Source organism: Aptenodytes patagonicus, chromosome 13, assembly GCF_965638725.1.
Source record: "Aptenodytes patagonicus chromosome 13, bAptPat1.pri.cur, whole genome shotgun sequence".
Classification (NCBI taxonomy): Eukaryota; Metazoa; Chordata; class Aves; order Sphenisciformes; family Spheniscidae; genus Aptenodytes; species Aptenodytes patagonicus.
Window position 1 is genome coordinate 19,308,055 of NC_134961.1, and position 23,041 is coordinate 19,331,095.

Here is a 23,041-nt window from a genome sequence, read left to right on the forward strand (position 1 = left end):
TCAGATTACTTACAAAATTCACTTTATACAAAAGGTACCTATCTCTAAATCCATACCTAATCTAGGGCTTTCATGTTGTTTCATGGTAATTGAGCAATTGTCCCAAACACACTGGAGAATCAACAAAAAGGTGGGTTTCTACACCTCACTCAACTGGCAGGACCAAAATATACGTAGAAAATTTTCTATTTAGGTATATATCAGCATAACACTAAGGCTGAGCTCTTGAAACTTAAAAGTAATAGATATGCAAGATCCTTTCTTCTATTAAGGGCTTCTAAATAAGAAGAGTACATGGTATGATATCTAAATGCCATATTTAAAGAGAAAACAACAACCACAACAACAAAAGAAAGGGAATAAAAATATAGCAATATTCATATACTCCACTAAATTCATGTTGTGTCTAAAAACAAAGCATAGTTTATGTCTTTGATAGTTGGAGAAATTATTCATGTGAATTTAAAAGACAAATAATACAATGCTGGCAATACACCAGCAACCTAAGCTCAATTTAAACAAGAAGAAAAACTTCAGTAAAAACATAGACAAAAGTTAATTGAAATAGTTACAGGGGTGCAAAGAAGACAAATCCAATATTGTCAAAATACCACAAGGTCTGGCATTTCAGTATTCTAAGACAGGCCTTTTTGTTTGATTAAAATTTCACTTAGTCTTTCTGTCCATATTAAAAGGAAGCTATTTGTGCCCAGAGCTGTTCAATAGGCAGCAGCGTCTCACACTTCAGCCTGTTTATCAAGTCTGTCAATGTTTCCATGCTGGAGTGTTTCAGAAGTGTAGTTTCAGCCATTGTGCAGTGACTGCGTCAATGGGGTTAATGGTGGCAATGAATATAATCACTTTGTGGCAGCAAAGGATGTGTTTAAAACACTTGAGTTAGTCTCCTATCTGTGTTCCTTTCTTTTAAAAAAAGATACCTGTGATATTCTCAAAAGAGATGCAAACAAACTAATGTGTATGAAGAACAAGCTCCGCCTCTCCCACCACTTGCACTCTACCTTTTCCAAGGTAGACCATTTATTATGAGGAAACTGTGCCTATTCTGGGGATAGCAAAAGCTTCAGTCCCAAACAATTTTCATCTTTCCCCTTAAAACTATTCATCTCAAATTATTTTAATTCACCTAAACCACTATTTGTTTTTCAGGCCTCTTGACTACCCAAAATTCAAAATAGAGTCAGTGGCATTTCCAGGACTTATGGAGCAGGTCATTATTTCTAGTGTTCAAAGGTGGATTTGAGAGCACAGTGTTAGATGTCCAGATGAGAAAGCTGTAATCTTTAAACTGCAACATCTTCAAAAGAGGTAGGTTGCCATTTCTAAAACCTAGGATTCGATCATCAAAAAGAAGGAATGCTATAGAAACAGACCCCTAATCTTCAGCTGATATACTGAACACTTGTGATTACAGACACAAAATTCAAAGTTCTATAATTTCTGTGCTGCACCTTTATCCGCATTTAATAAAATAAACAAGCCATTCTACAGCTGCTGACTGAACCATATGAACATTGCCTCGCTCCAAGTCACCATGTATTTACCCGCATATTCCTTCAGTCATGGGTGTAAGCACATCTTACTGTACTAGTATAAAGCACTCCACGAGAAGTGATGAATTGTAGAAGCTAGTACATGAATTTTAAAAACTGGGAAATACTCACCCAGAGCCAGGAGATACTAATAATTTGAACCTTAGCAATCAAATCAATGAAACATTCAGACTCCGCCACCAGATGACCTTCGGGTCTCTGCTTTACTGTAACAATTCTGAACTTCCATGCATAAAACAATTCTCAATATTTCATTGTATCCCATTCCAAAAGCCTGGACTCATAGTCTTTAACTTGTTTTCCAATAAGTTGCATGGCATTAAAAAAAAAAAAAAAAAAAAAAATATATATATATATATATATCTGACTGTTTCCTACATCAGTTCTTGTGGAATATCAAGTTGAGGGCTGCAAACCTTTTCTCCCAAGTAAAAACTGTCCGTGTCTTAAGATACTAGGAGATATCTGAACCTCTAGGATTAAAGCAGAGGTTAACAATGCCAGTCGTTCTAAGCATGAAGGCAAATTGCATCTGTTTAGGGACTGGGAGACAATTAGAGATGAGGTAACAAACCACCACAAATGAAATCATAGCTTCTTTCAATAGCTAAATTAATTTATTTAGTTGCCTGCTCCAATAAAAACAAACAATGTTTGAAATAAAGTCCTTTGACATTTCCCTCCTGCTGCTCTAAAAAGGCAAAACGTATTACTGCAATAAAATGTTAACACTGCCCACACAATATTCTAGTTGGGAAGAGTATGTGTGAAATGTCTTGCGATAACTGCAAGTTTCTTAGCTTAAATATTAGATTACAATAATTGACAGGGATAAAAACTTCAGAAAGTTTGAGGGGCATCTTAGCATGTTACTTTCTGGGGAAGAATGAACTAAAGGAAAGAAAATATCATCTATTGTTAATAACTGTAATCTTGGGAGAAGAATTGAGCTAAGCTTCCTAAGCAAAATCAATTTTAACCAAGTAGGGAATGTTACCTCTAGTGCCCTGGAGGGAACAAGTAACATAATACCCGTCTGATTCAGAGGGAGGGAGGAAGAAGGAAGCAAAATGCATTTTCTAAGTTTTGACCAATGAATGTGCACTAGATTAGACCGTACCAGAACTACAAAAAGCAAGTCTGATAAAAAACTGGATTAAGGAACCAGAGACTGTAAAGTTCCGTTTCACATAATGACCACAGATTTTGCTCTCAGATGAACAACAACTGAGACGTGTGTAGAAACGAAGAGCAGAGAAATGCACCTATTCAATGTGTCTCTGGCAGTACAGCCAGGACAGAAACTCAGAAGGAAAGCAGCAGAGACAGAACCATCTGCTCTCTTTCATATTGCATACTCCTTGACTATAACGGGATTACTGAGCACAAAAGACAGCAGGTATAATTTATAACTCACCATATGATCTGTGACAAATATGCCATCCCTCTTAGACCTACAGACCTATTCAGTATGTCTCCTTACGCTATGACATGATCCATCACTAGTCCCATTAAAATGAATAGGAAACAGTTTGTCAGTTAGGATACCGCAAATGGGAACGAGCCAGTTCAAATTTAGTCCCATGTTATTCCCTATTTTTAGGCCACTGTGTGCCTCAGTCCACGGGTTATATACAGCAGCCTCTCTTAACCTGCTCGGCAAGTAAAACAGGCCATTTAATAGTTATGTTGAGGATAAGAATAAAGTTAAAAATTAATTTGAAAAGTTTGCTTGGCTATAAACAAAGATGTATGCAAATATTAAGTTGTTGAGAAATGATGACTTGATGAAAACCTCAACTGCCATTTTCTAAATTTTATTACTGCCATACAGTTTTGCTTACTGATCAGAGAAAATACACAACAATGTTTTGATAAATAATGTTTCATTTTTAATAGTTTCTGAGAAATCCAAGTGTGGGTGAAAGATAGGTCTATTAGGTTACAGTTTCAGTACTGTTAATTTAAGTAGGGGGTGCTGAAGGAACAACATCAAATAGAATCCGAATATCAAATTAGTGAATTAAAAGATGAGGCTCAACAGATTTGTACAAAATATTTCAGAGCTGTACGGATTGCAGTTCTATGTTCTATTTGCTACATTATAGTCATATGCCCAGTTCTCACTAGATCTGGATATTTAAATGTATTTTAACCAGATTTATTCATAGTTGAAAAATTCAAATTATTTTTAAAAGAACTCTATCGTTCCCTCTGAAAAGCCTGAAAATAAGTTGAACAAATTAATACTACACAATGGTGTACAGGTTTGTGAATGTCACGTTGATAACATTGCTCTAAATGACATCTAATATTCCAACCTGAATGAGAAAAGGAAGAGGAAGGAAAACAATACCTTTTATATGCAACCTATGTGCTAGCCAAAATAGCTCTCAATAAAATCTTTAAAGGGTAAGATAGACTATTTATGATATTCTAATGCAACCTTCTGCATGCCACAGACCACAGAATTCCTCTAGTAATTCAAGCACTGAGAAGAGTACTTCTTTCCTACTAAATAAGTTAACATTGTCAACCCCAATAAAATGTGCCTGAAACTAGAGCATCTTTTTGGTTAATTTACCTTTTCATTTCATGTACAGGCACTGCTGATGGTCTCAGTACAGCTTGTGAAGTAGGTCTAATTAAAATCCTTTTAGTCTTATAGTGAACTGAGTAGAAAACAGAATAAAATTATTGCAGGGTTTTACAGTTTTGATACTGGAGGAGCAGTCAGGCAAGAGTAGAGTTAGAAACATACACACTACAGGCTTCTCCTTTGCATGTTAAGAATGTGGATGATAAAACAACATCTGGCTTTTAAATTTTCCATCTTTTTTCATCAGAATTTCTCACTGCATCTTACAGGATGTCTTACTGACACCAATTCCTGATACTACAAAGGAGGAAATGATGAAAGTCACATTGATATCCAACAGCAAAAGCTGGAAATTAAAAATGTTACAAGCCAGGGCTCAATCCACAGCTGCCTGATTTGGACCACTTCTCACATTTCTTCTCTTGAATATTTCTGCTATATAGGATATATCCTATAAACAAACCTATATATTGCACCGATTGTTATGACCGAACTGAAGACAAGCATAATAACTGCAGTGATTTTGCAACAGATTTGGGGTCAGACCTATTTAAGTGTTAATTGTAAATATGATTTTGATATCTTCATAGTTACATTCTCACTGAAATGTTTGGTAATCCTTAATGAATTTTCTCTCTACATTTCTCCATTTTAATTACTCTGTGTAATTGCTTCATTTGCACAGAAGAAATACTATTTTTATATCTGCCCTACTCAGCTTTTTCAAAATGTAGTACCAGTCCTACAGAACTGCACCTCAGTAAAATGGGTAGTCAGAAAATCAAAACAGAAGGAGCTAATGCTCAACTATTCTGATCAGTTCATGTAAGACCCATGTTCTCACCAGTTCTCTGCTTCAGACTGAAAACATCTTTTTGGAGGTCAAAGTCAATTTATATTAAAATCCCCCTAAATGAAAAGTAAAGAAAACTCCCAAAGACCTGTTCACCCAAATGGGTGTTTGACAACGCTGGGATTTAACAGCTACCCAGAGTCCTCCTGTCTGTTCCTCCAGTATAACCCAAGACATGCTTCTGCAAGTATATCGTGAGGGAGAATTGCACTTTATATTCTTTCCACAGGGAAGGACCTTTTTTACCATCATCCTTCAAAAATTATTCCTCATATTTCACACAAGTGAACTCATACAAAAAACAGACTTGATTTTAAAATATTGGTACCCCCACGTGTCATGCTGCTCTTATTTATTATTTATGCAAAAAATAAGCATTATGAGCTTGACAGCTGAACATATCTACTTTGTGCTCAGTGCAACTGAGATGGATTTCAAAACTGAATCATGCTCCATAAATATTTTTGAAAGGTTACTGGTATTTCATTTTACTATCGCTGGCTCTGATTCTGCAGGTGTTCATGTAGCTTCAAAATAGTATAGAAACATTAAATAGAACACTAGACATAAAACACTTCAGCAGAATTTTTTGAATGAAAAAAGCTGTTTTCACCCTGAAAGCTGTACAGGGTGGCTTTGGAGAACTGTATTGTCTAAAAAGGTCTTTTTAACTATGCTTGAATATTACTTTATACCTATACAATCTTTTAACAGCCCCTTAAATGAAACAATAAAGAGAAGCTATAATTAGAAGTAAACATTTTCTTATACAATACAAAGTCAGTTTTGTGGTGATTATAGCCTTTGTGCTAATATATCAAAATTTTAAAATATTTATCTCGGTACAATTATAACATTTTTAAAGTCCATAAAATATTATGCGTCCAATTATCTGTTGTGGATGAAAAATAGAAATGTCTGTTGTTTTTAATAACTTTGGCCATTTAGAGTGATAGCAACTTTAGTCCTAGAAAGAAAAGTGTTGGTAGTATCACACCTGTCACCTCAATCTATGCAATACTGAGCCTTTTAATCCAGGGTGCTTAACATGAGTAGGCAGTTTGCTGAGGAGGGAAAGACATCATCTTAGGGCTTCAGCTGTGTGGAATATTTAGAATAATTATTTAAAATCCTTTCATTTGGAGTACTTCACATTCTCTTTCAAATGAACAAAATTATTTTCTTAGAGAATAGAAAAACATTTGTGATTGCAATTTTCTAGACAAAGCCTCATTCAAAAAATATCCAAGAGATTTCTTAAATAAAACCCACATATTTTATGTGCAACTGCATTAAAAGATGTAAATAGATATCAGATATTCATAGAATCATAGAATAGTTTGGGTTGGAAGGGACCTCTAAAGGTCATATATTGCTAAAATACATTACCAAAACTTTTAGCAAACATTTTTTTACCGTCAGTGGGCATAGCTCTGCACCAGACACATACAGACATGCAAATAAACACTACTTCAGACTGTATCTTTGATTATGTAATATCATATACATTTAAACTAAGAATTAGATTTGAGCTGTCCTACAAATAACAAAACATTCAAACCAATACGGTGGCCACAAAAGACCACATCAAGATTATTATCAGAGCTTAACTAAACATCATTAGGACATGATTTCATTCTTCAGTCTAAAATCTATGTGCTTGAGCAAAACAGCTGCTTTCTTTTCAGCTGGCCCATCTTCCCTGCCCTGACATAAAAAGCACCATTTATATGCTACGGTGACAGTCCGACTGAAAGGAAAAGCATAGCAGTGTATACTGTACTTCTCAGGAGGAGTAAAACTCACAAAAAGTTTTTATTACCATAAGCAGCTGTTAAGGGTGACATAATTAAATGATGAAGCATTTAGCTTACAATGACACTAAATGTACAGTGGCACAGCTCTGTGAAATGAAAATAAAGCTCTTCAGAGGTGCCTCTCCTTTTATGACAAACCAAACTTATCATTTCATTAAAGTGATACACTGATGAACGTAGACAACAATGAGAGGGATGTTACGGAAAGAATGCAAGTTTCTAGTTCTTTGAAAAGGTTTTTTGTCAGCCAACAGACAAGCATCGAGAATATTGTGCATGCAAAGGTTATGCAAAGACCAGGCAGAAACGTCCTACTGTGAACTTGAAATACAGATTAACTATATTTGTGGAAAATAGAGGGAGAGTACAGATGCTTTCCAGACACATATGCAACTGAGGTTTTACAATTATTCTCAGAGGTGCAGGTAGTGTGTGTGAAGAAGTAAAAAGAGACTAAGTTCATTTTGCACAGCTCCATGCACACACTGCACTGCTGCCTTGCCTATTTGATGCTGTCTAGTGATTTCTATTTTCAAAGATTCCATCTACAGAGAAGCAGATACTTCTCCATTTGGTTTTACATCCAACAATCACGGTGCTCTGTTTCCAGATTAACACAAAAGTGATGAATATTTACTCCCTGAATATTACAAAAGTTTTGTCACTATTAATATTGATATGTGTTATCTAACTGCCTTAGGCTTTGGCTTCATACAACAGAACAGACATGAAAGATACTGCTCCTAGCGAAGTACTGTCTCCTATTATCTTTAGCACAAAGTAGACTGCTGTTATTGTGAATGTGAATTCCAAGATCTCTAGCCCTGAAACATACTATTATACTACATTGATACTTTTCCTTGGAGAGCAATAAATACAGTAATTTCAATTAGTATTCCCTAATAAAAGTATACACTTTGCATTTTGGGACACAGTATTTAATAGATATGATCGTTAACAGCATGAAGCTTACAGAAACTGTAATGGGTAAAGCACCACATCTTTTGGCCATGAAAAGAAGTAACAGAAGAATATTACAAGGATGAGCCAACCAACTGTGCAACTGTACAGATTAATGGTATCTAATCACTCAACAAAAAATGTGTAACATTTGAATAGTAATTAATATCTGGTCCGAGTTCCAGTCTTGCTCTAATATGTGGAAGATCAAGTCCAAATTGTTTGTTTTCTTAAGATGAGTATTTTAATTAGAGTAAACTTTCAAATTTTTTTCCCAAATATTTAACGTGTATGATGTCTGAAGCTGCTAAATAATATCCAAGTTTTCCAGATGGGAATACTGAGGCACAGGGCACATAAGTGATTTTTCTGACAGTAACTAACTAGCAGAGTCAGATTTAGAGCACCTGTACTTCAGAGCTTTCACAGACATCAGACAGAAGGGAGCAAATCATCCGGTCTGACATCCAGTCCACAGGCCATTAAATCAGTCCCAACATACCTTAGAGAGGGCAGGAGAAGAGGTGGAAGAAAGTTAAAAGGCAGAGACCAGAGCAGGGCAAATAAAAAACACCATTCCCAAAATGGCAGGGAGTTGATTATATGATACATGTCCAGCTGATACCAGAGGACAAACTATTTTCTTTGCTGCAGACAAGGCCCAAAGAAAAAATAAAGGTCCCAGATGATCTGAGAAGAAAAAAAAAAAAACAAACATTCCAGTCCTGTATTTGGTCAACTGTTATTAACAGTGGCATATGAACAAGACATAGCAGCTAGACACCTGAGGTATTTTCACGCTTATCTATTTCTAGCTGGGTCTATTCTTTGATGCTGCAGAGAGAATAAAAAGCAACAAGCCCCCTTGCCCTTACTGAAGCAAATGCAATGGAGAAATACTTTCCATCTTAAGAGAGCTGGAGATACATATTCTTCGTGTATACTTTGAAAAATGTTGTCTTAATGCAGAGCTGCAAGTATTCTCAGGACATTGACAGCAATGCAACATTCCCCAGAGCCAATGAAAGCAAGGACTGAAGGGAGGGAGTCAGATTTGGAGATTTCAAGGCCAGTAAAAGTCTACCACAACCAGCTAGTCTGACCTGCAAGGTCAGAACACAACAGAAGTCATCTTCTCCTGAACATGTCCTATATGGCAGGTAACGACATTATGCAAGCTCTGTCAGACCAAACCCTGTATCTAGCTAAACCCCTACTGAAGAACAAGGCTTTCCCACTTGTTCACCTGTAATCTGATACAGTGAAAGTATTTTTTGATTTAGGGAAAACATAATATAACCAACAATGTCCTTTCTTTCCCCAAGAGGTGGAAGAACAATATTAGACCATACAGGCGAAAAAACCATGACCCTGAAAAAAAATGAATTTTTGCTACATGGAAATGGAAGGAATATAATCATTTCAGTGGGGTTTTACACAGAACAATGGAACGTAGCTTTCATCCCCTAATAACTGATCTCAAAAAAATCTGAGATATAAATAACGATCACAAAAAATTCTTATTATATTATCATTCATGCGTGTTTGCCCTAACTACTATAAAAAGAATTTCCTTCTGTTTTTGAGAATGTCATTTGTACTATTCATACAGGCTTTCTCCTTCTAGAAAAAATTTGTTTCCAAATTTTGAGTTCTCAGCTTAGCATGAACTAAATCAATTTTATTCTTCATCTTGAATTTCTCCTATGTATTAAAAACGATCATATCAAATCACCCCAGACACCTTTACCAATATTCAATCCTTTGTATTAATTGCATAACACCTCAGGGATTCCCCAGTATCATGCTTCTTGCTGCAGTTAATATTTTATTGTATTGCAGAAATATGAACTGCAGAAGTAATTTCTGAAAGGTAGAAATTTGCAATTAATACAACATAATAAATAACTTCATTTGTATAAGTGGTTGAAGTCAGGCAGCAATGTGTCTAACAAATATTAGAAAAAAGACTGATCTACAAAAGTCATAAATTTTCATTGGAAATTTTGCTGAGCACTGTAAGACAGCTATTTAATCTTCTAAGCTAAAGGAAATAATAACAATTAAAAATCCTCATCAGTAATTTTCTCTTTGAAGAACACAGCCACAAGATCAACATTAAGAGATGTACTACTCAGGGATCAGTGAAACTCAGAAGGTGTAATAGTTCAGTTTATTTTGAATACATATTTAAGATCTTATTTTTAATCAGCTACTATTTATAGATTCTACCAATTAATCCTAGTCACTTTCCAACTGAGTCAACCATGTTGACCCAAAAAGACTTAAGTGATCCCTCTGAATTCACAGACTGTAAGCATCATTTTCAGAATCTGGCGTTTCTTTTATACCTTATGCAAATTTATGAGGTATTGCAGGTAAGGCAGAAATCAATCTTTGCCAGACAGGATACAACATAGGAATAATTTCTTCCATTGCTCATCTCCCTTTTTGTAATAGAACATTTAAATACTTTAGTTCCATGCCTTGCTTTTTAAAGTAGATGGACAGGATGACTTCTTGAGGTCCTTTCCTAATGCATCTTCTGTGTAAAAGTTAGTCTTTGCTACTTACACCTTACATTTTCAATAGGCAAAAAGAAGGTACTTTTGTTTCCATTTTATGAGCAGGGAATAGAAGTGCAGCAGTTAGTAGTCTTGTCTGAGTTTGGCATACCAGGAATTCAACATAACACCGAATTAAAACTCATTCTTCTGCACTTCAGTCCAGCACCTTCACAGAAAACAGTTTTCTTTCACAGTAATGTTTTTGCTTCATCTCATGGGATGTGGCAGAGACAAATTCTAAACACCATGGAAGAAATACAGCACAATTTTTTGTCAAATTTGTGTAAATTTCAGGTCATTTCTAATTTAGTTTTCTACAAGAATGTTCTATGCATACCCTACAAGCAATTTAGCAAAAAATTATCCAAAGTAGGGCTATACATGTGCCCCTAAAAGTATAAGAAATTTCAGTTTAAATTCTTCCTAAAAATACTTTAGTAAATCTGCTTGAAAATATTAATTGCTTTTGTTTAAAAGTAATTCACAACACTTATATTTCATTTACAAGAGCGACCAACACATCAGTTGTATTACAGTAAAAGTACACTAGTCCCAGGTGGGTCATTCTTACATGTCCATTCTTCTAGAAGTGCAAAAGGAAGGTTCCATTCATGACGATTCAGACCCTAACCCTCTTCCAACCATGTCATTATAGAAGATTAAGCAGATAAAGGAAATAAACAAAAGCTGACAGAAAGCTGCAAGAACATAGCATTTGGTAATGATAAAAAGTCAGAAACAGGGAAACCTACCTTAGTCTGCGAAGTCATTATAATAATTTGTTTAGAAAGCAGTGAGGAAAAAAAGCAGTAAATACTTTGGAAACTGCTGGATCAATTTGCAAGTGCTGAAAGCACACCAGCCTCAGAGACTCAGGGACATTTGTATTAAGGAAGAGACACACAATTAAGCTGCATCTCAAGCTAAAACCCTGAGGGCTCCACATTTCATTCCAGTCAACTACTGCTGGTTTTTGGCACTATTTTCATTGCAAATATGAGTAATGTGGGCCCTTTAGTCACTATTAAGCAGTAATCTGGGGAAATCATCCACTTCCAATAATCTTATACTCCAATTTAGGGCACTCTGAAACCACATAATGAATAATACTGTCACCGCTTCTCTCCTATAATGACACATGACATATGCCTGCTATTGCTCTTTTCAAATCAAATCCAACTGTGTTGCTTTTTTTTTCCAGAAGATCCTGCTTATTGTATTCATTTGAGTTTCTTCACTCATGAGATGAAGAAGTAAATTTCTGCTTCATAAGCAAGATATTCATTGTTAACTTGGCATTCAGAAAGCAGTGGATTCCTTTGCAATCAAAACAAAATTATTTTTTCAAGTGAGTAACACTATGTTAGGTTACAAGTTACTCATGACTAATAAACAATGTATTTTCACTGTAAATTAGAAGCTAATAAAGAGAGCTTCCACTGTTCTTGCCCCTCCTGGATGGATTTTACCTGTTACTAAGGTCTGCCACTGCAGAATTCGCAAGAATGATTTCCTTGTTGACAAATGGAGAAAAGCTTTTATAGCTAAGCAAGTTGAATGCCAGAATAAAAACGAGCCATCTATCCGTTTTTATGTCTTATGATCCTTTAGTTTTTCATAACCATTGGAAAATGCTGGTCAGTAACATACACTGAGGCAACGTTCTAAGGAAGATACCAAATTTAAATCTATGCTGTCTATAGAAAAAACCAACAACCTGCAACAAATAAAAAAATCTTTTAAAGATATGCAAAGATTTCAAGAAGAAAATAGTCTCACAGATGAAGGTAGAAAGTTTTTGATACTTCTGCTTTTAATAAATTGAAAATTCAACCTTCACCTTACCTATAAAAGATGGTTTAAAGATGTACTTCACCAAAATATTGCTTTTTTGTTTCTCAAGTAATCTAAGGCAATGTGAAATACACTGCACTTTATTAGAAATATTCCTAAATTATTCTCCGACTTGCTCAGAAGCAGGATATCTAAGTTTTAGATAAGTGTGGATAATTCCTTATTCATCCCATGCAAACACAATCAATTGCATTCTAGAAATTCAATTTAAAAGTACTTTATCTTACATTAATATTCTGAATTCACAAGATTTCACATAAAGCTATTCTTGTAGCATAGAAAATTCCAATAGACATTGTTATTAAAATAAAAATGCTCCTGAGCAAAATAACTTGCAAGCTGTGTGGTACAGTCTCTGCAGTATTTATTCTGTGTGTGTGGTAGTAGGGAAATCTATGTGAAATCTGGTGGAAGTATAATTTACAGCTGAATTTTAAATAATCTATTATACAAAATCTACACAAAAAGACAACTTTGCAAGTGACTTTTTCAAGAAGCTTTCATCATCTTACAGACATGCTGACTTATTAGTCAACTCATAGTTCTTCACAGTAGTAAGTGGTGATTTCCTTGTGGTAGTTAGAGGACATTTTGCAAGGAGTGATTGCATGGTGCTCATGTATTGTGCTGCTCATTTATTTTTTCTCATACTTCATGACCATTCAAGAGGTAGATTTATTTACCGTGATTAAGAAAAATGCATTACGGAGATACCTGGAACTAATAATAATGAAACAAAATAGAAGGTTGATTCATTAGTGATCTCACATTTCTTGACACTTTAATCGGACTGCTATATTTATCTAAGGAGGGGGCAATGGAATTAGAGATCTTAGTCTCATTTCTATATGTAAGCTTTATCACATTAAAAAAAAAGAACACACTGGGATGAAATTGTTAATATGCCTACTATAATGAGTGATTGGATTAGCACAAAAAATAGTTCTCCGAATACTATCTACAGAGCACCTAACTAATGGTAGGTTAAAATAAATTAACATTCATTGATATATGCATAAAATAAAAAAGGGAAAACTGAAAATAATCATACCTAAGTAACACCCATGACACCAGGCTGAAATATGCCTGTATTAATATTTCGGTGATGTAAAAGATATGAAGGTATAGGCAGTTACCACACCTTACAGTTTTGAATATTCTTGGGACACTCTTTTTCATTCAAAAATAAAAATTGTTGAATATTTTCAGTATTTGAAAATATAATGTCCACTACATTTGTTTCCCCTTGCTTACCATCTTTGGCTTAGACTGATGCTCTTTGTGAGACACCCCAATCATGCCAGAAATCAACTCATAACTTGTATTGTCACAGCTGTTCAGAATATAAACAGTTTAGGCTAGCTTTTCTGCATGTGATAGCACGCACAATTTCTAGTGCAAATTACTTCCTATGTACAGAAAAGGCGTGGCCTTCTCCCTTCAGGAGACTGCAGACTATGGATAAGGAGATGTGCGCAAACCCATGGTACAGCAAGAACAACAGAAATTTGAGATCCATGTGCTCTGCTGTTTCAACAGAATGCAATATTCAGACTTGAAACACTCATGTAGGAGAAAAAGTTTCAAGGATTACTCTAAACAGAGGTATGATTCATCAGAGTATTGAAAATCAGATGTTAAAAAGCAAGCTTTCACAATACAAAAGCCTATGTTCTAATATTCCATCATATTTTCAGAAAAAAAAAAGTGCATTGACTGCAAAAACATTCATATAACGGTGTGACAGTTTGCTGTTGTCCATTAAAGCTACATGAGCAAAACAGCATCAGAAAGAAAACCTCAGAAGTAGAAAAGTAGATAACAGTAATGATAAACATAGCATATAAGTATAGAATAAAACCCACAACATCCAATTTAAGTGTTTCCATATGACTATAGCATTCTATATTTCTCATCTCTCAGGTTGAAAATAGAGTTTAAACATCAATTCCCCAAGCTGCAGCATGTTTTCCAGCTCATGCAAAACCAATAAAACTTCTTTAGGTCCAAAATCAGCTTCTACTATATCAGTCCAAAACTAGGGCTTTCTCAAGTACATCTCTGCCATCTTCCCTTTTTTTTTCCTCCTCCATCTGCTGCCTAAATTTATACTAGTAGTAACTCCACTATGCTCAGCAGACATGTAGTGGGGAATTTAGTAGAACATACACAGGAAAAATATAATTTCATGTAAATAGATGACCTTTAATTTTAAAAGAAATAAAGTTTATACTTATTTCAGTCCTATTGCTATATACCTAGGAGAAATTAATTTCCACTGAAGATGCTGAACAACCATGCCAACTTGTGTAAAACCTAATTATTCAAATTCCCATATATATTTTACTGGAAATACACTGGGTATCCCCTTAAAGACCAGATTAAGGCATAGTCACACCGCACGCAGAAATTGTGGGATAGGTTCATAAAATGTTAAAACTGTGAACATAAGAAGCATGCTTCCATTTTTCTGAATGCCTGATGCACTTTCACAGTTGAGGTACTGTGAAGTTAATTAGAAGAATATCAGATAAAGACTCGCAGTTTACAGGACCACAATTTGCTGACCACATGGTACAAATTGAGGAGGGAACAGGACATAACTTTTACCATACTTACAGTAATTAGTCTCATGCAAATGAAGGGAAAACAGACAAGATGCTTTTTCTTTGTTACATTTACTTGTGAAACCCTGATTGACTACAAAACCCAAAAGGAATGAATCATATTCTGACCGGATCACCCATTTTTAAGGTCAAGAGTATGTCACAGACTTTGCTGTAGCTGCAGTGTTATCAAAACCACAATTGTATTTATACATACAGGCATAATGCCTCTTAAGAGGAATTTCTGGCAGCGCAGAAAGATGACCATGTAAAATCTTTTACATTCATTCATGCGGAAGTTGAGGTTTAGGGAATTTTTTACTGTTGCAATATTTTAGCAAATTAGAAAGGAGGCCAAAATAAAAACTAGTTAAAAAACTGTACAACCCTCTTACAGTTCAGAGCAGCAGTTACCTGTTGGTTATTATAAAGAGAAATCTCTCAATTTAATGATCATTGCATTAGAGTTTCAGAAGACTATTAGTTGGATGAGTCAGAAGACTTAATTTGAAATACCTTTAACCAAATGACAAACAAATACCATTACTGATGACTATATTGATAGATGATCTATAAACTTAGACCTGAAAATCAGACTAATTTTCTGTCTACAAAAAAGGCACCTGAGAAATCATTCAAAACTACTTAATCATTTCAAAACTACAAAGTTCTTAACGTTTGAAAGTTTTACATTCACCTGTAAAAGACTGGGTTTGCTACCAGTAAACAGGATGAACTTCTCATCTCAACAAAGACACTGCAAATCATAAACTGAAGTTTGTTATGAAAACTCCATCTTCTTGTAAGTTTTTTAAAACTGAAAATGCATAAAAAGTTTCATGTCTCACGTTAAGTAAACATAATTAAGTTCACTCAGGTAGTGCAACTTCAGAGTTAGCATGGTTGTACATTTTTAGAGATACACGTTTAGCTAAAGCAATGAACGTATCATTTTGTTCTTCACTTCACCTCCCTGCCTAATAAATCAGCACTAGTAATAACCATTTACATATTTACAACAGAAACCAGAGCCTTACACATATATAAACATGTATGTTAAAATCAGGGCTCAAAGCTGTTATAAGCCCATGCAAATGACCTGTCAATGGAATCAATGGGATTGAACCCAGATGCAGAAATTTGTCCCCAGAACCCATATTGAAGGAATGGGACTTTAAACAATAGTGAAAGCTATACATTCTCCTGAATGATAACTGAGCCCTTTTCCCTTTAAGTTCCCAGTCTTGTGACAGATGAAAAGAACTGGAAGGCAAGCACTGTGGGTTCTGTGCCCTGCAGGGACTCAAATTAGAGAAGCATATAAAGCAAACCAGCTAACAATAGGAATCCAATCTCAAATGGTTTTTGGATATTGCTCATAGTCAGTTTGTACACTTATTTTCTGAATTAAGTATTTGCAGTAGATATATTTAACCAGCTTTGTGTACATAGTTATTAGTGACTTTTATCACTATTAACATTTCACCAAAATTTTATCAATGTGCTTATCAGCCAAACATTGTTCTGTTTTTCTGGTCTCTGACCCTGTAGCTCTAATTATTTGATTACATTTTCCAATTCATTACAGGTAAAATTCACTACTGCATGTAGGACATAATACCTATGGACCTTTGAGGAAACTGAGTCACTTTATCTCATCATTACAGACACAGATCAAAATTCAACCTTCTGTTACACCAGGATGAAACCTTGAGCGGAATGCTAATTGCCCAGGTGGTAAATGGTCTCTGCTCCCACACCGAGGCAAGCTTCATTCCAAAAGCACAGCACCAAAGTGTACATGTAGCATTTCTTACCACATTTGTTACAGCTACAAAACATTCTGGTTTTGGTTTGCAAAGACAGGGAAACTTTTGAAATGAGTCATGTTATTTCAGAAAGATCACAAGTTTCCTGTTAACGTAATGTTTTTCCCAGTGCCTAGTATTAGGAAAAATACTCAGAACTTTTTACTTCCTACTACACATCTCTGTTTAACTCAAAAATTTCTAAGACCTCTTGGAACTTGCTGCGTACTTCTCATACATAATCTTGTGCGCAGATAGTAAAAAAAATAAACCATTATACAACACCTATGTCAAGTTTTTGCTATGGAGATAGCTTGATCAAAACTGTACAAAATCAGACAGAAACTTTGGAAGTCAGGCTGCACCATAAACATACTGTAAAATATTAGATAAATCTATCATAATATCTATTTGCATAGAATTAACATTACTAATTACTAAAATTCACATTTAGATTCCCCCCCCAAAATCAACCTCACTAGCTGTTTTATGGATTAACAGTGATGTAAGTATGAAAGTACACTGTAACTCTGCAGGGTCTGCCACAGCCAGATTACATAAATATTAACTGAATTTGGGTACAAATAGCAAAAAAACCAAACCAGTACAGTGTCACTGTATATTTTCATTTATTCTGGTTCTGTTACAGTGCTTTCAGAGTATCTGAGAAGCTTCCAGGAGAGCACTGAGAAAGACGTCTAGCACTTACTTCAGGTCGGTTGTGCTGTTCATATACTAATGACAGTAAGGTATCCATCTCTAGCTGGAATGATCACTCTGAGCCACTGAAGAAAAACAGAAAAGATTTTGGGCATATCTTCATTTCACCATGAATCCCAGCACAGGGAGAGCCACAAGATAGCTCTGACCAAACCAATGTATCCTCCTGACGTAACATAGCACCATAAGGAGACAGTAGTCAGTATCTTAAACACAGTTGTTTAGTTAACACGAGACTGCACCTGAACTAAGTAGCCCTACCTCTCCATACAGCTTATGATCTCAGGCGCAGTGCTGCCCTGATGCACCTGTGCTCCAGAAACAGCTCTGCAGGTCGGGGATCTCTTGCATCATATTCTGTTGTGTTAGGTAGATGAGCCCATAGGCTCAAACACATTTAAGGCATTTAGTTTTCAAAGTAGGATTGGACAACAGCTTTGGACTACTGGAATTTGTATCAAGAGAGGAAGTTAGTTCAATGTTAAAGACGCTTTTTAAAATTCACGTGAAACATAACGTATGCATGCTGCTTAAAATGTCATGTGTAGAACTATAGAATAATTTCGATTAGAAGGATCGCCACAGATCACCGAGTCCAACACCCTCCTTCTCCCCCAAATCAAAGCAGGGTCAGCATCAAAGTCAAATTTCTCTGTGGTTATATAGTAGCAGAGCATTTTCCAGAACCTTCAGAATCACTTTTTGGTCTTGGGAGGCAACATAAAACTGTTAAGCTGCTTGAGGGCTACCAGGCAGTCCAAATGTAGCTTGCATTCTAGGACTACTGTCAGCCAGGACACATAATGCCACTTATAATCAGCCAGGACCCGTAATACCACCTACATCACATTGCAGACTATGTGGCTGTGCTGTCATATGGGCAGCTGGACAATTAAGGCCTCAGATGCAAGGGAACCAGCAGAAGTTTCTAAGTGTGTTGTCTGAACACACTCAGCCCATTCCCATCATGCAACAAGCATGGTTAAGACTAGAGGAACTGCTATCATCTCTCACCCAGTTTTCTCTCACCTCTCTTGAGTTATCTGAGGCATGTCCTGTCACCCTAATGGATGACAGTTTTAGTATGTAGTTAGATCAGGAAGTTCAGCAATCTCTAGGCTCAAGGACGAACATCTAGGTTTGGAATCAGCTCCTGCCATTCCTTTCTCCTTAGCCCCAGTGTCACAGAACGAAGCAGAACAGTCCTTCCTGAGACACCGAAGGATAAGTAAACTTCTACTCTGGAAAACAAATATTTGCTAATACAAAGTTGTCATCCAGAGCCTCTATTTTGGGAAACTGTTAGGATACAAAATAATTCTGAAATCGTTCCCTCTTCCCTTTTGTGGACTTTTATAGAGGAATTGAATCTATTAGGATCTATCCAGAAGGATTATGACTTTGTGTTGGGACTTTAAAGCGGGATTTTGTTTCATTTGCTACTATTTTCTATCTTACTTGATAGCTGCATTATCCATGTTTCCTGAGTGCTACATTTTCATCCTGTAGGGAAAAAAAACAAAACACTTCTGTAGAGAGCTGAGCTAGTGTCTCAAGTACAGCATTTAACGCAACTATGTTTAACTAAATGCATTTTTCCTTTATTTTCTTCTCCTACTTCCACAACAGTTAGAAAATTGTGAAGATCATTTTAAATAATGCTCTTCACTAAGTTATATCCAAACACCATGTGAGCATGTGGCTAAAGTGAGCAAAATGCACTCTGTTCATAAAGAGACACATTATTTTTATTTACCACAAAAAATGAAGGCAATGGCCTGCAAATACAAGCATATAACATGAATACCACGCCCACAACTATTCAGCAGCAATGTTAACAGAGCAAAAGTCTGTCTATAAAGTGAAAATAAATGACATACAAAAGGTTTCACACAGGCATACATTCCAGATTAAAATTTCAGTACGTGAACATATTGGACAACCAGCGGGTCAGGCTGTGCAATCACATGAGCTGAGTTTCTTATGAAACTAGATTAAAACAGGAAAAAGAAATATAAGTAGTCAATTAATGAAGATGACCATTGGGTTCTGATTATTTCTAAGACTCTCTCCTACCTATTCTTTAAATTCAAACATGAGTCTCAAAGATGAAAATGTATTCTGACTCCACAATTTTTTTCTAGTCCTGAATGTAAGTATATACACATGTAAGTATGACACAAGATATTCCAGGGTAGATAATGACATCTGTAGCTAGCTCTGCCATAATTTTGTCTCAATTTACCCAGGATATGAATAATCACTACAGATATGTAAAGGGGAAAAGCTCAGAAGTAACTATAGTTTCAGAAGCAGCTTAAAAATCGGATTTTAGTTTGTGAAGATTTGGGTTAGGATTGTCAACCTCTATTACAAAGCCTCAAAATCAACCACCAATTTCTAAACATTTCTACTAAATAAATTATTTATTTTCCACGAAATAGTAGTGGCCTACTTCCCCATAATTTAAGATTGAAGTTATTTGCATTTGAAAGTACTTGGTATTGTATATATGGAATACATTTTATAGGCTCTTTACTGTGCATCACTTCAAAGCTGATTTTTTCAGTAAAACGAAAAAGGTATTAAAAAAAAAAAAAGGCCTGCATGATGATCTTTTCCCTTTATTTGCTATTCTATTAATATGTTTGCAATGGACATTCAATCACAATTTTGTTATCTGGATTATATACTTTTTTGCATTAATGTTCAATTTTTAATTAAAGCAGGGATAACTTTAATGATAAACTGTAGTATCCATGCTCAGTATTATACTTTAGTTATTATTAAAGTGGTTGCTCAAAAGAGAGGTAATTGTTTATATCAACTAGTTTTTCCTTACAGCTGTGGAGACCAAACTATTGGGATTAGAATGAATTTTCATTTCAATTAAATTTACCTTTAAACATCTCTTTGGAATATTAAGGATCAAGTACGATTTGTGTTTCTTTATTTCACAGTAAAAGCTTAGGAAGCTACGACCACTCTTGCTACTTCATCCTGTAAGTCAAAAGAGGTTTTCTGGCACCTGTTATGCTAAAAGACCAGGATATATTTCAAACGGTGCAACTACAATATACCACATAAACAGTGTAGTACAATGTCTTAAAATGGTTAATCATTCACATTACGGAAACTTCAGGTCCTATTCTGTGTTGCTTAACTCCAGTAAGAGAAATGCAATTAAGAGAATTCACTTGGGTTCAGTGGCTCTTACGATTCTATTAAATCCCACATTGTTTTTAGAGGTTATTTTTTCCTTCCCCACCCCAAAATTTTTGGATAAGTGATGAGAAAAGAAAAGAGCCCCACTCTGTTCTATTATTCATAAGGCACTGACAGGGCTAAACTATTCCCTAGTGTTTAGGATTTCACAAAATGAGGGTTGGTATCCAGGAAGTACTGAGTAGTGACATGCAAGGCTGTTACAAATTTTGCATTTATCATCTAAACATACAGTCTAATAAACTGGATGTACAGTTAACAATACCAAATAAGCACTGTGTTTTTATTTGCAAATGGATGTATTTTAGGGTTGAATTTACACATCATTCCTTACTCCATAGAGACTGAACTGTTGAAACGAGCAAAATGAGTGGGTTTCTCAAAGAGATTAAATCCACTATCTCTCTGCTGATCTAAATGCCCTGTAGACTGCAGTGTAAATTAAAGATACCTAAGTATAAACGATTTATCTTCAGGATGAAATACAACTCCACCAGTATGGATCTTAATGCAGACAAATTTACGTTCTTCAAATAGAGATCAACACCACATGTACAGTTAGATCCCCTGTTATGATGATCATCCTACTCATCTCCTAGTTCAGCTTCTCACCACACAGAGGGTTGAGAGAAGACTAAAGAGCAAAAACACTCTACTGACAAACCTACAGTAAAGATGGGAAGAACAATTCTGAAGCAAACTAGGAAATTTCCTTGCTTTCTTAATGTCTGCAACTTTTTCTTTTTGGATATCCATTCCTATTTTTCTCCAGAACCAAAGGCTGAGACTCGCTGCAGATGACACATTAACCTGGGAAATTAACAGCTGCTCTACCACTGTGAAAACACAGGAAAACATTCAGGAAAGAAACTTTAAGTTGTTTTTCTTAGATAGACATCTCTGCTCTTAGACAGCTGGATAACCACAGCCACACTCAGAGATTTTGATAAGAAAGTACTATATCAAGCTGCAATCCAAGCCCTTCTTTTGTTAAGAGGAGCTTGGTACAATTTTATACTCTGATTTAATTTATCCAAGTGAATAGTACAGTAAGATAGAGTTAGTTTTCCTGCCCAGTTTAAAAGCGGTCCCCATACCCAGCCAGTATTTTTCATTCCAAAGGAAGTTTAAATTGAAATTACATATACCTAGGGTTTTCTTCTTGCTTTATTATGCTGTTTTCCATGATGTAATTACATTATGGCATTGAAAGCAGTTCAGTTTTGCACAGGTATTACCATTTTTATTAACCAAAGTAACAATGGGTATATATCATTTACAATTAGTCCCCGTAAGTGTTTAACTAAATACCTCAGAAATTTTGGAAATTAAACCAGTAACAAACAACTATTATTTACTGACACGTTTTAATAAGGTTAGAGCCCTCTGTGTTTTATCTTCTGAAATTATTTTACTCTAGCCACTTCAACTGGTGTAAAATTCTTGACTAAGACGCATAGCCTTATTGTCACTGAGTGGTGGCTCTTCATCTTATGATTAATGGGCAGCTCCGTTCATTGGGTAACATAAAAATGCAGAAACTTTGCAAGCAAATTAATGGCCTTCAAAAATCTCAGCCAAATTGCACAAATACAGATTTAGCAGGAATGAAGTTATACTGTAAACAAAATGGCACAAAAGTTAGAACAAGTTTAATAAAACTAATTTATAAATATTTCAGCAATATTCGTTTTCTACAGATTACACTCTTGAAACTTGTCTTCTGACAAACACCTGAAATTTATTTTCTCTGCTAGTATTGAAATCACTATTATTCCACCATAACTGTTTTTCAAACATTTTCTAAAATACTGGTTGTAAGCAACTACCATAACTAAAGGCCACGTATATTCCCTTCCCATACGACAGACGGATTTGGATATATAGAAGCATACAACCAGCAAACTGTAAAATCAGTAACGAAAACCAAGAAACCCCACTAGACAAATTCTTACAAGAATTAAGTACTTTACAGTAGAAGTTCCTAAATTGTTTCTATTGTTACACCACTTATGGACTGATTATTTCATGAAGTTCCAAATGACAGAAAGAACACAATCAAATTAAATCTGTGCCAGGGTCACAATCTCACTTATATTTGCTATAATCTAGTAAAGTTTTATAATCCTCATTGTGGAAAGAACGGATCAAGGAAAATATTTTCCAAAGTTCTAAGTTTACTTAAGCATCTTTTACTTATGTACATGCAGCCTCCTCAGCAAATCACTTCAGCAAATTTTGTGTCTTTACTTTTTTAATATCTCTATGATTCTAAATACCATCAGCAAAAAAGGGAACCAAAATTAGTGAGGAGAAAATACTCCTTGTTCTATATTTGAAAGACTAAAATTGAATTGCAAAAAAAGTGGCTTAATAGTCATAGATGTTTATGTTACCACAACAAAAAAAAAAACAGTTTAAAAAATCTATCCCATGAGCCATATGCAATTTGTATTGATTT

General features: G+C 35.3%; 1 protein-coding gene across 15 annotated transcripts in view; it reads right to left on the reverse strand.

Annotated features, from left to right (window-relative positions):
• The window catches only part of RBFOX1 (RNA binding fox-1 homolog 1), a 1,372,937-nt gene that overhangs the window by 538,182 nt on the left and 811,714 nt on the right, over positions 1 to 23,041 (reverse strand). For 2 of the 15 annotated variants that reach the window (XM_076351303.1, XM_076351309.1), the window contains 2 exons: positions 18,814 to 18,858; positions 17,345 to 17,420 (listed from right to left, as the gene is read on the reverse strand). The exons of 12 other annotated variants lie outside the window; for them this stretch is intronic. In XM_076351303.1, the coding sequence (XP_076207418.1) occupies positions 17,345 to 17,392 (48 nt within the window). In that variant the 5' untranslated portion in view covers positions 17,393 to 17,420; positions 18,814 to 18,858. Of the gene's footprint in view, positions 1 to 17,344; positions 17,421 to 18,813; positions 18,859 to 23,041 lie in introns of those variants that run through there. One more of the 15 variants, XM_076351311.1, reaches the window with a different exon arrangement.